This window comes from Grampus griseus (assembly GCF_964374135.1).
Source record: "Grampus griseus genome assembly, chromosome: 1".
NCBI lineage: Eukaryota > Metazoa > Chordata > Mammalia > Artiodactyla > Delphinidae > Grampus > Grampus griseus.
Window position 1 is genome coordinate 126935817 of NC_139017.1, and position 18793 is coordinate 126954609.

Below are 18793 nucleotides of genomic sequence, written 5' to 3' on the forward strand. Positions count from 1 at the left end.
GGGTCATCATTCTGCAACACGGGAACAAGCTATACTAGCTAAATTATAACATTTCTTGTTCAATGTTTTAAAGTAAATATATTTTCTATCTCAGGCCAGCAAGATACTCATAATTGTGGGTAACCGGGTAACTGACTTTTCCTATTCTTATAAAAGGTCTCCTCAGAGTTGAGGGGATTTGGGGGTGGGTTTTTTTTTCTGGTCAAACATATAAGAGCTCAGAAAAAGAATATACTTTATCTGGTCCCGAATTGAACTGCCATGTGTTCAATATATGCCCTAATGCTGACATGAATGAAATACTTGTGAGAAGATAGAGGCATTGTATTATAACCAGTAATAAGAGTTATTCATTCTTCCTATATCTCTTGGTGACTCTGGTTCCTGGTACTGTGGGGAGTGGAAGCCCCAAAAGAACCTCTGCCTGCATCACCATTCATACCGGCTTGAAGACAAGAAATGTTACAGCAATGCAGGTAGCCACTGATAGCAACTTGGAGTTTAAAAGTTGTAACTGTCACTCTCCACTCGTATCTTAAGCAATAATGGAAGTCCTAACACCAGGTCAAGGTCTCTCACCTGGAAGTCATTCTGTAGCCCTAAAAAGACAGGTATTTCCTACTAGCCCTTCAGAACAGACTTAGGAGAGCCTGGGACTAGACTGCCTTAGGTTTAAACAAACTAAAGTTCTCCGCGCACCACTCCTCCACCCATCCCTATACTAGTTCATACAAGGATAATTAACTCAAGTTTAAGGGTCTACCTGGGTTCATTCAACAAATATTTTCTGCACACCTATTAAAGTCTTGCTCTGTGCTACTTAAGAAAGGATACAACAGCAAAAAGAGACAGAACCTGCATTCTAGTGATTATGCTTATCTCATCCATGCAAAACCACATTTTCATGATGAAAATCTGGGCATGAATAGGCCTGACAATTTTCAGGGGCCCCACTCTCTCCACCTGGAAATGGGATATCATCATATTTTTTGTGCTTGACTTATGGTTTTGGAATACCACTTATTTAAAATTCAGTAGAACCACAATTCAGTAACAGGAAGGAGACAAAACAATTTACAATTTTCCAGAGTTTGAAATATTCTGGAATGTGGCCAGTGTTTTACTGTTTAGTAACTGGTTATATTAAATCTACTGTAGGCATAGCACTTATATGTGTGTGCGTGTGTGTGTGTGCGCGCGCGCATGTGTATGTGTTAGAAATAGGCTGAGGAGAAAGCATAGTATATGTAAGTTTCTTTCTCAAAAGACTTAGAGACTAGTTGAGGAGACAGGAAGTCTTAGGAGAGACAAAGTCTTCCTAAAGAGATTCAAGAACAAACTAAAAGTCAGAACTTTTATAACTCAGTTTGTTCCAAATATGCATGTAAAGAAAGCACTGATTATCTGGAAAGCAAAGCAGTGTTTCTTGTATGGGTGGTAAAGCATATACTTTACCACCCATACAAGAAACACTCTACCAAAGAACAGAAATGAGATGTCACTTAGTTAAACCACCAACCACAATAGTCTTATAATAAAGTTATTGGATATTTTTCCTCTTTTAGAAATGGAAATATTACCAACCAGGTTTAATTTCAGTGAATAAACTAAATGGGTATTTATTTGGTACTTGTTATTTGAAAAGTAACAAAGTCACACCTATCACAAAATATATCCCATACTGACTTGTGAACAAGCTTGAATTTACAGATTTGTAGCCATTCTTTGAAGAATTTGTTTCAAAAGACCTCAGTTAATGTGCAAATGCATTGCCACAAAAGAGCTTAATGGAATAGCTTTTTAGAAATTAAGTTAAATACTAAAAACAGTAACATTGTTATGCAAACACATTAACCTAAGTTGAGTTATTCATAATTACCTCAAACTTTCTAATTCATACTCATAATCACTGCCCCAAATTTGCTAACATCCTCAAAGGCAAAATCTAATTCAGTCAATTCTAAACTACTGAATTGGTGATCTTGGACTTATTTTTCTATTTTAATCAGCATGATACTGGCCAACTACACCACACATCAGATCAAAGATTTGGGGGGAAAAAACATTAATTTGAACGTTACTTTTGGAAATCACGCTGTTCCCTTTGCCAGAAACTCTCTTCCCCCAGGTCTTCACAGGGCTCACTCCCTCAATGCTTATATGTCCTCACTGTCCATATTCCCTCTCTTCATGTTATCCTTCTATGAACACCTATTGTCACCGTCCAACCATTTTTTGCCCCCTGACCAACTTCATTTTTCTCCACAGTTCTTATCATAGCTGGGATTATTTTATAATTTATTGATTGATGTACACCCTCCCCTCTAGAATATAAGCTACAAAGGGACAAGGACTCTAATCCCTAGAACCTAACCAGTGTGGAGTGTATAATAGGTGCTAAATTAATATTAGGTGAATATTTAAATCGCTGAGTAACTGTTGAGCTGAAATAATGAGAATATAATAAAATATCCTTGACTTAAGGGTGAACCTTTCTTCAGAGTGTGGTATAAAAAAATATAATATCTGCCAATTTGCTTTTGTTGTAAGGGAAGAGATACTGTGTGTAACATTTGATATGATCTTCTGTAGTATACTGGAAAGGTTGAGGTGCATGGTGAAAAGTTTTAGGTTATGACTGTCCACCAGAAATAAAGTATAAGCCACAAATGGGAGCCAAATGTATAATTTTAAATATTCTAGTAGTCACATTAAAAAAGTAAAAAAAAAGGAAACAGGTGAAATTACTTTTAATAGTATATTTTACTTAGCTTAGTATATCCAAAATATTGTCATTTCAACATGTAATCTATATCAAAAATTATTAATAACATATTTTACATTCTTTTCTATTTGTACTATTATGTAATCAAAATCCAAGATGTATTTCACATTTACAGCACCTCCCCATTCGTACTAGTGCTTAATAGTCACGTGTGGCTAGTGGCTACCATGTCGGACAGTGCAAATCTAGGTAATAATACTAACCCCACCAGTCTAGGTGGGGTTAGTATTCTTCAAATGTGCTTTTCTTTTTTGTACATTCTTCTATGCAACCTTCCTTGTCTTTTGATTGTGGTAACCATTACCTTAGAGAGGATTAGGATTATTACTGCAATGATAGAATGAAGAGGAAAAAAATCATTGATCATCCTTTATAGACAGGATGCATTGTTTAGTTTTATTCTTCCAAAGAAATAGAATCTGGAGCACACAGTATACAAATAGTATTATAGGACAACCCCAAGCTTTTTTTTTTTAAGAGAAACAGAATTTCCAAATTCCAGAAGTTTCCCCTTAGATATCCTAACCAGAGCATGAAGGTCTGAACACAGCTTTTTACCGCTGGTACTGAGGACTTAGAATATGACTTAAGGGCAGTTCCCTTGTGGTCAAGGAGCAGGGAAGGGGGAAAGAAGAAAAGGAAATATGGCACAGGTGATGAGACTAGATCACTAACCAAGTGTCTCAACACAAAAGAGTAGAAAAGGCAATGGCAAAGGAGTGTGCTTTGGTGGGCAAGAGCCTCATGGCACAACGAAGTCTCACTCTGCATTTGCGGGTCCTAGAAGTTCTTACAAACCCAGATAGGGACAGAGAAGGAAACAGAATTAGCCTCAGCTTGCTCTTCAAGGGGTTTTCTGCAGCATAAGGTAAAGGGACCAGGGGTTCATGGGGTGAGCAGCCCAAAGGGCTGCACAGAAAGCAAAGCTGAGTCTTTTAAACAATCAGAGCTCCACTGAAAGGTTAGGTGAAGAGCCCAGGGAGCAGGGGAGAATGTCAAATTTACAGCGAGCTGAGAAGGTCCCCTGCTCAGGCTGAGAGCACTCATCACCTGTTATACCTACCATGTGCCTAAGCACACTGGATCAAGGGCAGAGACTGACAACCAAATATCTGGGGAAATGAGCTATTCCTCAATAGGACAACAGTAAGAACCAGCGGAAATATAAGACAAGGACAATAATACCACACACCTGTGACTATAATGTGAATTAATGTTGTTTTCCCACTTGCCTACATGGAAGGGAAGGAGTAAGAACTTGGAGAAATACTCATAAACTGGGCATTTACTCAAAAGATACCAGTTTACATTATTAATTACCAAGTTCAAGTTCCTCCCAGCCCCTCCCCCATCTGTGAAATAGAAGTTTAACAAGATGAGCTATTACAGACAGCAAGGAAAATGACTTCTTTTTCCTTCCTCCCTCCCTTCCTTCCTTCTGCACATCTGATTAGTGGCATATAATTTTTGGCTCAATTACAAACAGAAGCTGAGTAAACACTGGACAATTAAAAACACACTAATGGGGGACTGGTCAATTGAAAGCAAAAAAGATAATATCAGCTGACCAAGAGGCAAAGCTATTAAAAATGATGAGTCTACAGACTTCCTCAAATGACCCAGAGCAGAGCTTCTCAAATATAATGTACATATGTAGTCAGCCTGGGACTTACGTATATTAAAAATGTACTTGGTACATAGTAGGTCCTCAAAAATATTTGTAAAATGAGTAAATCAAAGAATATAATTAAATGTTAAAATCCTTAGCTTTCAAGGAAAGCTTGGGAAGGAAATGCGGTTTCTTTTTAGCCTTAAATAATAAGTAGAATTCGTTTAGTGAAGATAATGGAAATTTACCTATGTACCTAATGTACATATGTAATCACCCTGGGAATAAATTCTGAACTTTAGGTCTGAGGGATGGTTCTGAAATTCTGCATTTCTAATAAATACACAGGTGACGCTAGTGCTGCTGGTCTGAGGCCCACACTTGAGCCAAGTCCTAGAGGATGGGTTTCAAACAGCTGTCAAAGACCCCACCATAGGAGATGACTCAAGGATCAGCTGAACTTGGATAAAAGTGTGCAAGAAAGTCATCAAGAAATGCAAACAGGGGCTTCCCTGGTGGCGCAGTGGTTGAGAGTCCGCCTGCCAATGCAGGGGACACGGGTTCGTGCCCCAGTCCGGGAAGATCCCACATGCCATGGAGCGGCTGGGCCCATGAGCCATGGCCACTGAGCCTGCGCGTCTGGAGCCTGTGCTCCGCAACGGGAGAGGCCACAACAGTGAGAGGCCTGCGTAGCGGAAAAAAAAGAAAAAGAAAAAAAGAAATGAAAACAGGGTGAAAAGAAAAATTTCCACAGATTGGTGGTTTTGTAAATGAAAATCACAAAGTTCAAACTGAGCCCATCTCCAAGCTGCAGAGAGGGCAGTGTGCCTGCTGCCTAGCATGCAGAGTGTTGGGTCCAAGGGCTGGCAATGTCCAGGTCACAGAAGCACCTAGAGGCAGAGTGGTACTATTAGACAACTCTGCTTGCCTTGGAACAGAATTATGGAGTGACTTCTTTATTGAGCAAAGAGTGGGTGGAATCGGCAACTCTGATGTTTGGAACTTACATCGTCGGCCGTCACTGTCATCACACTCCTGCTTTTCTTCATTATAAAGGGGAACAGCAGCCCCTTTTAGGGCGTCTGTTATTCAGTGCAGCTTTGCTGACAATTTTTAAGACCTGCAGGGGAAAACAAGACACACACAAAAAAGAACAGTTCGGTATCCTTAAATACAAATAAGTAGCTTAGTTGTATTCTCCACACTAATATTTGAATGTACACAAGTCACGTGTATAAGTAAATATCACAATTTACCAAGCCAATTAAATCTAACACGTGAGGAAAGAGGTTCACAAAACGCAAAAATCCAAGACATCAGTGCAAAGGTATTTGAGAGGAGAGAAAAAGAATAGAGGATAACAGTTAGGCTCCCAAATAATCAATGATCCTTAAGAATACAGAAATAATATGTATTAGTGAAAGGCTTTAAACTTACAAAGTACTTGCCCATATAATATTTCATTTGATCCCCATAACAATCTGTGAGATTATTTTCATCTATTTTTTCTAATGAGAGAACAGAGGATCAGAAAAATAATTGGGCCAAGGTAACAGAGCTAAAACATGGCAGATTTAGAATTTAACGAATATGATCCATTGATACTATTGTCAAGGAAAACAGGAAAAGAAAGAAAACCAATACAAAAATATGCATGACCAAAAAAAAATCTTAATTTCAATGGTACCATCAGTTTAAACCTCTTACACATATAAGTACATAGGCAAGTATTCATCACAGAGAATTTTAGCAACCAATAGTTCGAAAGAGCTAGTATTCCCTGGTTTAAATCACACAAACTTGGGCATTCTGAAGCAGAGACACTGCAGTTCATGACATTTGTTTTGTGTAGATCACTGGAAGCCACTACAGCAACAAAGAAACTCAAAAACGTTACCAAAATTTAAGGATGCACCCCACTTGTGCCAGCTCCAGAGGAAAAAGAGTCACTGGTTTATGAAAACTCAGGCTATTGAAACAGGCCCAAGTTTAAAGTTCAGACATACAGTAGTCTAGAAGAGAATATGAAGAATTCTGAGTTTGCAGAATTGAACTGGAAAAGGTACAGTATAGAAACCATTGAATCCAAGAAGCGTTGGTCCACATGGCGGATTCTCAAGATCTTAACATCAAAAATGGCCTGCATCGATGCTGAGCTCAAGAAGCTCCTATGTTTTCTCACTCTGTACATTTAAAATTCTTAATACAGGCCTGATTTGAAAAGTCTGCTTCTCGAACACGAAGATATATATAGATTAAGAGCGTGATGGAATTGTAGCTATGTGACTAGGAATACTAAGTAGTGGCATTGTCCCATCACCCAGGAAACCAGGGTTGAATTTCTAACACATAATTTGATGACATTATGCAGGAGTTGGCAGTGAAACTGACAGAGTGGATAAGAGAGTGGGGGGAGGGAGAAACTTTGCCTTTATAAGTCTTCTAGGGAGAGAACCCCACAGGCCTTTCAGGTGTTCAATTCAATATGCCAAGGAAAAGAATTTCCTCAACATACACCAAGGAATGATTACAATTACTGAACTCCTCTAACACTGACCAAAGAGGAATAGGCAGAATTTTAGAGTTTTTTACTCAAAGGCTGCTTGAAACTTAACAAAAGTCAACAAATAACAGGCATTTTATCTGTTATGTTCAGTCTTGAGTGCCTGTATAAGGCCGAACCTGAAAAAAAATGTTTATACTCCTAAGCAAGAAAAAGCAAGATTAAAAGATGTAAGTTTCAAATGCAGGATATAGGATTAGATATCCCCAATCAGTATAATTCTGTAAAAATATGAGCATAGAAAATTACTAAAGAAGCTGTGTAAAATTAAAACAGTGAACATTATATAAGAGTTATTGGAGGTTTTTCTTTCTTTTTCATATTTTCCAAATTTTTGTGGTGTATTCTTTTCTGAGCCAAGAAAATGATCTATTTTGCTTGGCAGGAAATGCACTTAAAAATAGGATAAAACAACACAACTGGAGTAGAAATCTCTAGGCTGTCTTCAGCAGGGAGAAACAAGGATCAAGTTTCCCCAGCAGAAATGAAGAGAAAGACCTTAGCTATAGCTTCTTAGACGTGAACAAGGCATTCTAGGATCCAGATGAAGCTCAATGCAAACCCAGCCCTCAAGAATTTTAGGTCTAGTCTGGCAGGGAAGACTTACATATATTAAATGTGCACTTGGTACAGAGTAGGTTCTCAAATATGTTTGTAAAATGAGCGAATCAAAGAATATAATTAAATGTTAAAATGCTTAGGTTTCAGGGAAGACTTTGGGAAGGAAATGACGTTTCTTTTTAGCCTTAAATAATAAGTAGAATTTGTTTAGTGGAGATAATAGAAAAGTGTATGGTGTGCAAAAATATGGGAAAGAATTTAATGTACTAAGGGTGTGACACATGCAGGAAGATGCCATGCTAAGGAAATTTATGGCAGGCAGAAAGACATGTTCCAGGGTAACATCAGTAGATTTGGGGCATGCAACAGTATTTTTGTGAGGTCTTAGCCATGAAAATAAACTTATGTTTTAAAACACTTTGAGTGTGAGAGATGACTGGATAAATTCATGTGCCTCCAACTGGGAGCACGTCCTGGCTAGGAAAAAGCAAGATCTCAAGTCACAAGGAAGTTTTCCAAATGTTCTACATTTAAAATATTATTACTTTGGGCTTCCCTGGTGGAGCAGTGGTTGAGAGTCCGCCTGCCGATGCAGAGGACACGGGTTCGTGCCCCGGTCCGGGAAGATCCCACATGCCGCGGAGCGGCTGGGCCCGTGAGCCATGGCCGCTGAGCCTGCGCATCCGGAGCCTGTGCTCCGCAACGGGAGAGGCCACAACAGTGACAGGCCCACGTACCGCCAAAAAAAAGAAAAAGAAAATAAAATATATTACTTTTACATTCAGAAATAAAACCCAGCATCCATTATATATTGGGTTGGCAAAAAAGTGCGTTCGGGTTTTCCGTAAGATGGTATGAAAAACCCGAACGAACTTTTTGGCCAAACCGATAAAACCAAATAAAAGAGAGGAGAGATTGTTTTCTAGATAGTTTACGTTTGCCCCTCAAGATCCACTCCAACACCTTCTCCATCCTGGCTCTGCCCTAGGAGGCTGGTCCTCACAGACTGAGTCCATGGGCTCTCTAGCCCTCTGGCTCCTGGGAAGTGCAGCAGGAAGACAGGGGGAAAGAAAGGTTCCTCTCTGCTGGCTAGAGTGTAATAGTGGCAAAAGCCCTCTACTCTAGATCACAGCTCCTGCAGTCACCCCTCTCTAAGGAGATAGGTTTCCCTGGGTTCCATTAACTACTGTCTCCACTTGACCCTTCAGACATAAGGCTGGTAGCAACTTTCCACTGTTGCTAGCCTCATGGTGCTGCATGATGCCTTTGTGGTTATCCTCAACCCTGTCCACACCTTTTGTAAATAGTACCTACATTAAATTCTTTCACTCCCTGTGGGAGTGCAATCTGTTTCCTGCTGGGACCCTGACTGATAACAGATTTGCTCCAAAAACTTTACAAAGCCAGGGGGCAATTTTAAAATATCCTCCCTCAGTGCCTTGTACAGTGACTGACACAAAGCAGGGTCTCAATAAATAACTGTTAGAGAATGAATAAGTAAAATCTAGTTGGAGTTCTAGAATGGTTTTATGGCTTTTAGAAAAGAAGGTCAGCAGGCATTATCTCAAATTGCTTTTGTGAGGCAGAAATAGTTTTATGTCATCACTCGTGGGTGGCAATGGTGATTCTGTTTGGGAGTTCAGAGAAATGTTATAACATGTTTAATATTACCTTGTTATATTATTGTATTATACTATTGTTATATAATAGTATACAATATAATTTAACATTGTAATATATTGTGTTATAATATTATGAAATAGAAGAATAGAGATTATCTATGCCATGTTATTGCTGATTGCTAGTGTCAGTTGCCTTTCGTTTAGGCTAACATGGATGGAAAAATTATCTTGTACCAGTTTGTAATATACATATAAGAGTTCAATTATGTTTCATTAGAGCAGCCAACCAAATAAAGTGGGCACAATTATCACAACAGGTGAGGGAATCAAGTCTCGGAACAGTAATAAAATACGCACAAAGTCACACACTCTGCTGGTTCAGACTAGAACTTTATTTCTAAGGCCAAGTCTCTTAACCAATCACTATGCAGCTGATTGGGTCTTATTCACATCTTTTCAAGGTAGAAGTGAACGAAGTGATTTTTATTTATTTTTCTGATACTGGAATACAAGTTAAGTTGATCGGTTTTCTGGAATCATGCTCCCTAATCATGTAAGGACAAAAAGCAGTAATTTTTAAAAGATACTGACGTTTCTAAGCGCCTCAAATTTAAGGCAAATGTAAACAAGAGAAGAAGTCAGGCTCTCTTAATTTGAGATTATTCTTCCATGAGTAAAATTTGCTTCTCAATATGTAGAATGCCATTTGGTTCATTAAAACAAAGTGTTTCTAAGAATTTCAAAGTTATGAGTAAGTATGATGACTATAAATTCCATTTCTGGCATATATGAATAGTTTTCCTGTGGTTTTATCTTTCACCACTTAAAAGATGCTTTTAAACTTATATTAATCTTTCACAACATTCTGTTATTTTCTAAGACTACAGTATTCTTCGTATAATTATGTATTTCCCTATTTCTCCACAGAGATATAAAAGCTAAAATGAGGAAAAAGACCCTGACTGACTGCTATAGCTATAGTGTAAATTTCTCCTTCGGCAGGTTTCAGTTATCAGTACTAGTAATCCCTGATTGACAGAAAGTTCAATGAATAATGATAATCATTCTAAAATCCTACATTATGGATATAAACCATGATGAAATGACCAAACCCTGAAAGATAAAAAAAAATAAGGGTAATACTCTGAGTTTTTAAGAAAGTTGTTTTTTCCAGTTTAAAGATTGCCCTTTATTCTGAGATGATGTTCAAAAAAGTTTCATTTTGTTTTTTGTATAACTGATTTATTGAACATTCTGCACATGTTTTAAGTTTTCTCTAATAACTGTTTTCCATCTGCAATGTTAAATCTCTTTCCTCCTCCTTAACAGCAGCTCAAATTGAGTCCATAACTTATAACTGCTTTAAATCCCATCTCCTTCCCTTTTCTCTGCTCAGTGGCCAGGATCTGTGGGGCCACTTGGTGGCCGGTGTGTAGGACTTGGAATGGCCAGAAGGAATAGTCTACTCTTTTATTCCTCCTCCCTCCTCTTTTCTTTAGGTTCTAGCTGTTTCCACACTGCAGCAGAGTGGAAGAGTTAATGAAAAGGAAAGTCTTCTTATGTCACTGGGCATTTAATTGCAGTTCTCTGTTAAGTGTCATTGCTTCTCTGACAAAAAGAGACTGTATATTGATGCCCTCTCTAAGGCAGGTGTCCAAATGCTGGCTCTCTTCTTAGGGGTAAGTAGGAGCTTTCACTGGGGAAAAAAAATAACTTTTCTCATCTCCTCAGCTCCCATCCCCACTGGTATACACTGAAACTTGTTGGTAAGGTTCCCTTGAGCAAGTCTGTTCTTCTGATTAAAGTAATGACAAGATGGCTCAATCCACAATGTACTTATCCGGAATAAGCTCAAGCATCCTTGTTACCCCAAGTGGCAAAGGTTAAGCTTCTTTGCTGCCATCTCTTCTCTCTGCCCTGCTATCTCTCTCCATTTCCCCTTTCCCTTGCTCAAGGGGACATAAAGAACCAATCAGAAATTCTTCTGCATAAATGATCAATGGAGAAATGAGACACTGTGTCAGTTGTTTTACCATTGTCTTTCAGACCAAAGCCAACCATTCAGTTACTCTGCTCTGTGACGCTGGGGTTGAGACACTGCAAACCGTATTTCACAAATTCTCTTCCCAGCTGGCTTCCTTTAGGTGCTGACAACAGGAATCGTGAGGAGGAAAGTGGAAGAAGAGAGTTGGAGAGAAGGGACTCTCTTCCTTTTATCAGGAGCATAAACAACACTGGCCCTCCCTCCAGGCAGACCCAGAAGCAGCCATAAAATACCCCATCAGATGTCTGCTCACTAGCTTCAGAGCCACCCCTTGGTGGTTCCATCTCCTAAGGTGGTGACCCCTCCTTTCCACTGCTAGACTCTCATAGTACTACCTCCCCTTTCTCCCTCAGCACTAGGAGTGGTAGCTGCTTCACTAATCTCTGTGCTACCTGGCTGGCCTGTTTTCACTTTCATTATTCATATTTATGTAATCAGTTTATTATATTACATCCCTTTTGTTTCCCTGAAGTACATAGGATCTAACCTTCTTTTTATTGACGGCACCCCCAATCTCTAGAAGTGGTTCTTCATCTTCAGTAGGCCAACAATTCACCTCCCCAACACCTCTTCACATACCATCCTACCCCCACCCAGAGTCAGTTTATATGAGGACTGGAAGGTGGCTGGGGTGATGACTGGTGTCAGAACCCACCTGGCTCCCTCTCGGAGCTGCCCCAGCATTTTATATACAGCTCTCCTTGGAGAATGTGGGATATTTGGATGGCTCTTGGTCCTCTGTTTAGGGTTACAGTCCCCATTTTTTTAAACAGGAAAAGTCCTACTCATCATTCTTTCAGATGTGAAAATGTCCATTTTTGAGATGATGATGATAATGTAATGCGGCATGAGCATTTCTTTCTTCCGTTTCTTAATGGCCTCAATTGAGAAAATTAGACATCGGCAATTTCTATGTCATTCCTCTAGTTCTCTGGAAATTTCACTGATTCAGAAAGTACAAATGTCTAAGAACCTCTTTACTAGACCAGTGGATATTAACCTTTTAAAATAAATAGCATAAAGTCTAGTTGAAGAAGATAAGGGTTTTCTGTTTGGGGCTAGGATCTAATGTAGTATGACTGGAAGGAAGAAATGCTGGCCAAAGAGGAGTGTGACGTGCTATCCGCATTCACAGCCCCACAGCTGCCTAGCAGAGCTATCAACCTCGCTCTGGGTCTTGTAAAAGGGTTGTGGTATAATTATCCACAAACTTTATGAATCTAATGAAATTCCAGGAAACTAGCATAAGTAAACACAAACCATAAAACCAACTCTCTAGACTCAGCAAATGGATAAACATGTCCAGAAGTCAATACAGAAAATATAAAGTCCTCCCTGGAGTTTATATCTACTGCTCTCATCACACTTTCAGAAACTCAGGGCTACTGTGCCCAGTTAGAGCTGATTTTGGATTTGACTGTTGCAGAGATAAAAAGGAGAGACAAATGTGCTTCCTCCCAAAAACTCTTGTAATGGGATGCAAATAATGAAGAGCAAAAAAACAAGTGATAAAAAAAAAAAGTGTATGTAATAGAAAAAGACATGTTTTATGTAAAATTTCTTAAGACTATAAGCACCCAACATTTAGATATGGCATTTCTGGGAGAGAAAAATGTTTGTTTAATTAGGCAATAAGCATCAAGGGCTTTTGAGATAAGAACTGAGAAGTATTAAAAATTAATATGAACTTAAACCATTAGCTTAGCCTGAGAGAATTATAAGTAACAAAGAAATAATGGCATTCTTTTAATAGTTGTCAGACTGCAAAGTAGCTAGGCTAAATTCTGCTCTGAGTAAAACATGTCTCCTAAACAACCACTTAAAACCAATTTCTACTATAAAATGTGTTCCTTATAACTTACTAATAGAACACAAACTTGAAATCAATACACATGTTGACAAGAAAGAAATAATTCTTACTGTACAATTTGTTTGGATGAATGTCAATTCCTGACAACAACAGAACAGAGAGAAAGTGACAAACTATTCCCATGTTTCTACTTGTATAAATACTGTAATGCCTCAATGGGTTTATTAATGAGTTTCTCTCCAATAAAAACAGTCTAAATGGAAATTTTTTTAAGTGTTGAATTATTTTTCCTACTCTAAAAAAAGTAACTGGTACACTGATTAATTTTTTATAGTTTAAAGTGCCGTAAGACATTATATAAACTGCTTTGTTTTTTCAGCCTCTTAACTAAGAGGGAAAGAACAAAGAAGCCCTATGTTCAAATGACATATTCAAGCCGTATATTCAGATCAATGAACAATTTGATATTGTAAGCTCTCTCAACATCTGAGGGTTTCCATCTCAGAGTTATCATTGTACCAAAGTGATGATGTGATCAGGAAGATTTAGGAAGCATGAGGAATTTTTACCACCTCCTGAAGTGAACCATAGAAGGTCTACAAACAAATGTAAAGGGCCAGTATGGATGAAGGATCTTCAGTTCCCTTAAGTATTTGTGGGGTATGTGCTCAGGCTCAAATTGAAATATTTTAATTCTACCTTCATAGCTACTTAGTAACTTTCACAAACCTATTACAGCTGCTCTAAGACCCCAATTAATGTTACCAAATTTCAATGATAGTATAACAAATTAAATTGCATCTATGATCCAAAATTCCCATTTCCACCCAAAATAAATAATGACACTTCTTTTTCTTCAGTTTCCCAAGAGCAGCAACAAAATCCATTGAGAACCCAGTGTGTGACAGAGACTTGCTAGATGCTGTGAGTAATACAAGATGAATATGACATAATCCTCAACCTTAAAATGTCCACTGTCTAGTCTTCAGAGAGATGAATCAACAGTTTTTCATTCTGCAATACTTATGCCTCCTTGGCACACATCAGGCTCACAGAGCAGAGTAATAAGTACTGTGACAGGAACAACAATGGGTTCATTAGGTGAACAAATTAGTGAAGGCCACCTCTATGGGTAAAAATCATCAAGGAAAGCTTCACAGAAGAGGTTCCAGTCCTTTTACAGGTACTGTAACTAAGGGACAAAGAAAGAAGCCCTCTGCTCCCCCTCTATCTATTCTCCAGAATGATCTTTTGAAAATGCAAAGTTCCTTATATACTTCCCTGCTGTACATCCCTCATGGCTTCCTGTTACATTTAGGATAAGCCAAAACCCTTCATGTGACATACCAGTCCCTACAGATTCGGTCCCAGCTTGCCTTTTCAGCCTCAACTTCCTGTGTTGACTCCTACTCGCTTCCCCACCTTACTCCACATCACTGTCCCCTTTAACTCATTTATCTTTAACCAAACTGCATTTAGGGTTTACCCAACATGGCTTCCTTGCCGCAGGACTGTTCCTGCGCTGTAATAATCTCTCCATTTTGCCTGGTGAATCTCTCCATATTGCCTGGTGAACTCATTCCTCAGCCTTCAGCTTACGGGTCATTTCTTTAAAAAATACTTTACTGACTTCCCCTACGTGTCACGGGGCCTTATCACATCATTACTTTTTTCTTATTCATACTATTCATCATAATTATATATTTATTTGTAAGAATGCGTAATTTTGCATTGTAGTTTGCAGAACATATGGAGCCTATGAAAAGCTACTCCATTATGTAATCTCATACAAATTTACATCAAATTGAAAAACCTGGACTGTGAAACAACTGTAGATCTAAAACAGCTAAAATGGCATAATAATTTGCCTCTGCTTTCTCCTATGCTTGAGCAAGAATTCACAAGTATTTTCTTCTTCTAAATTAGGTCTCTGCTTCAATACCTAAAATAATGTTAAGTTCATGCAGAAGACTCTTAATGTTCATTCACAAGTGCTATGTCTTTAGGCTTTTTAAAATTGTCCAACAGTATAATGCTTTTCAAACATGTTTCATGAAACATGTGGGAGATAGATAAGATTTTGGTCAAAGTCTTCTTAGGCTCAAAAACCCCAAATGCTCATCATCAGTGTAAAAGTCTTCTTTTCTTGGGAAGAAGACTGAAATAGCAAACTTCATTATTATTTTAAGCAAGCAAGCACACACAATTTCTGTGTGCTCCTTTCTCAGAAATATAAATACTACATCATTACAGACTTCCTATGAGAAAGATGCAAAAAATGTGAGGAATCTTCTGAGGACCTCAAATGAATTGATGGTGTGCCATTTACTGGCTTAACTGAATTAATGGGATATTAATTCTGGCAATGACTACCACCTATTTAGAAGCAGACACCCAGTTTTGGGCCAAACAGTCTATCCCAGCCCTACTAAAAGTTTGGGGGTCCAGATTGAGGTGAACATATGAAAAAAAGAGGAACTCTCTCAAAAACAGAAGGCTGAAACTAATATGGCAATACCAGAATGTTGTGCAACATTATTTTGATAGAGCATAAAGGAATATATGGAAATACTTTTATTGGTCTTTAGATATCTTCATATTCATAAACTATAATTTCTTTGTTTATTTTTAAAGATGCAAAATTAGACCTCACCCTAAGAATGGACTCACTCATGAATTTGACAAGTACCTAATACATCTGATATAGAAGTGATGAGTGAACAGACTGAGCAGGTATTAGAAGACAAAGATGCTTGGCAGCCACAAAATCTCAATTTTTACCTATTTTATATTCTGGGGCTCTATGGAAGATTTTATTTGACAAGAAGTTCTGCCAGTTAGAAAAGTTTGAAAACCAGAACTGCCTATAACACCCCTCCCCCATTAGTTACTTAGAGCAGTGTTTTTCAAAGTTTATTTATTCGAGTGCCATCTCTGTAATATTTGCCATATGGGATTCCCTCATTTTACGGATGAAATATAGACCCTATAAAAGCTGATTTGTCATTCACCTAATGACGGCACAAGGAGGACAAAACTTCCAGTAACCTGGATTTGGTTCTACTTCAGTGCTTACATTTGCTACCTCTAAATTAAAGGGTTGTGTCTGTTTTTGTTTGTTTTTGTTTTAGCAAAACTTTATACATTAAAGAGCATGCTAAAGCACACACACAAGAGACTTCAGCACAAAGCAATTCATTTATGAATTCATATATGCATGTACTCAGGTACTCTTTTATTCATTCATTTATCTGAAAATCATTCACTGAGTACAACTGAGGGCCATGTACTGTATAGGCCCTAAAAATACACAGATGAAAAGGCATGAGCCCTGTCTTCAAGGATTGTACAGTCTAAGTAGAGTAGCAGAGTGGAAATGGATAATTGATGTAACTATAGGGGTGGCAACAGCATACAGGAAGGTTATATAAGACTGCCTAGGAGGACCAGGAAAGGAATCACAAAGATACATCTGAACCATGCTCTTGTAGGATAAGTAAACTTTTATCAGGAAGGTGAAGGAGAGCAGTTCATTCAAAACAAAACGAGACTTCCTCTCACTGATCTTTAGCTACCAGTAAGAGCCCAATTAGTGACTATGGAATCTTTATTAAGTCATTTGATCTTTCTAATCCTGTACTTCTATTGGTGAAAAACAATTTGCTGTGTCTATTTTTGATATGGCTGCAATCATATAACAAATATTAAATGTGGTTAAAATGTTGCATGCTTTAGAATGACAGAAGCAGTAAGATTTCTGGTTTTAGTGATAGGCATTTGTAGATTCTCCAATATAAACGACATTCAATGCAAGCCAGCAGTTGTATAAAGGAAAGCTCTCTGAAACTGGATTCAGACAATTCTAGGTTGAGATTCCAACTCGATACTAACTGTGGGATATTAGCAATTTGAGTGACCTCTCTGAGACTATGTTCTTCCTTGTAAAAACAGGTGCAATGCCTCCTATCTCACAGGGTTATTGTGAGGATTAAATGGAATAGTAAGCAATGCCTAGCAGGGTCTTGCATGTAATAGGTCCTCATTAAGTGGCTTGCTGAAACACAATCCCATCAAAACATTTCAGTTAAGTCTTATCTCTTAACACCTCACCACAAAGATGCCCTCTTTCAACTTCTTTCCTTTTAAAAAACACAACTGAAATAACACGACCTTATATAACTGTGCTTTAGAGCTATTTATGCCTGAATTTTATTATCAAGAGAATATAACAACTGCTTCACAGGGGAAAGACAGTCTCCAGGGATCTGAGCAGAGAGTCAAGATGAATCTAACAAGGTAAATACTACAAACATTACAAAAGGGCAAATCATAAGATGAGGAAATAATATAGTGTCTGAAATGGCATTAATCCCAAGTCCTTTAAACTACAGTCCATTCATAGATGATTGTGGGAAATAACAATACTGAAAAATTATTATACAACCATGAATGTAATATAGAACACTATTCCTCAGTATTTAATGAATAAGAAGCAGTACCTATTTCTCTCTTCTATCATAAAGCTAAACAACATCATCTGGGTCACAAAAAGTCTCTTGGCCTTCCCTCTGTTTTACAGGTTGTGTGTGTGTGTGTGTGTGTGTGTGTGTGTGTGTGTGTGTGTGTGTGTATAATGAAAATACAGATCAAATTTTTGTAAAAATATGAACTTCTAACACAGAATGACAGAATGCAAAGGTTACACAGGTCTTCCTTCTTAGGAAATTATAGATAATTTGTGATAGTATTGTTATTTTCTTTTTTATCTTTGCCAAGGTGATCATAAAAAAACTACCATTATCATTCATTAATCATGTTAAATCTAGGACTATATTAAGTAATACTGAATAGAGAGAAAATTACCTTCAAAGTCTACAATTTCTGTCTGTGAGTTCTCCTGTTTCATTATCAAGTAGCCATGTTTTTAAGTGCCAGACAGGAAATGAGGCAATGGTCTCAAGCCTAAATCTTATGAGATCTTTATTCATTTACTTAAAGAAAATAAATAGCATAGGTCTACTATTTGACAGACACTGCTACCAGCAGAAGATCCCCAGTTTGCCTGTCAAAGAGTTCACAGTCTAGGACACTGCAGTGCTGAATGGCGATAATGAGCATTATTATTCATTATGTAGAGAAGAAACACATGTAAAGGATTGATTAATGTAAATAAGAGTATTATAGATTTATAGGATCATGGTTTTGAAGGATGAATGGATTTCCTCAGAGCAAAAGAGCTGGAAGAATAATCCAACTGGAAGACACATCACGGAGATGTTCAACATGATGGTATGTTTGGTGAAGTATATCCAGTTTATATGGCTCTGAAGAATAGGATCTGAAGGATGAAAAGCAATAGAAAACACAACTTAAGAAATGTGGAAGAGACAAAACATGTTAATCTTTAAAGTAATGCTAAATGGTAAGACTTTAAATGGAGGTGGGAAATGTTTTGAAAGAATGTAAATAGGGGATTGAAATGTTCAGCTCTGCACTCTAGAAAATGTATTCTTATGGCAAGAAGAAAGTAAGCTGAAGAGTAGAATTTTGAAAGAAGAATAGTAAGAAGACTGATAACAAGGGATCAATAGTGACAGAAACCAAGGAGCTTTAAGGAGGAGGCACAATGGACATGGTCTTATGACACAGAAAGGTCAAGCAAGATAAGAACTAAGAAGTAATCACGAAACAGAGAAAGTAGTTGGTCATTAACCAGCTTTGAAAAGAAGAGGCTTCAAAAAGTGAGAGGGATAGAAGCTTGATTTGAGTGTCTAAAGGATGAGATTAACATCTTTGGAA

The 18793-nt window shown here is 37.9% G+C and overlaps 1 protein-coding gene across 1 annotated transcript in view; it reads right to left on the reverse strand.

Annotated features, from left to right (window-relative positions):
- Positions 1-5443, reverse strand: part of PDE4B (phosphodiesterase 4B) — a gene marked incomplete at its 5' end in the record, with an annotated part of 484828 nt that extends 479385 nt beyond the window's left edge. The window contains one exon of the mRNA XM_082674895.1: positions 5402-5443. Within this exon, the coding sequence (XP_082531021.1) occupies positions 5402-5443 (42 nt within the window). The remainder of the gene's footprint in view (positions 1-5401) is intronic.
- Between the last annotated feature and the right edge of the window lie 13350 nt (positions 5444-18793).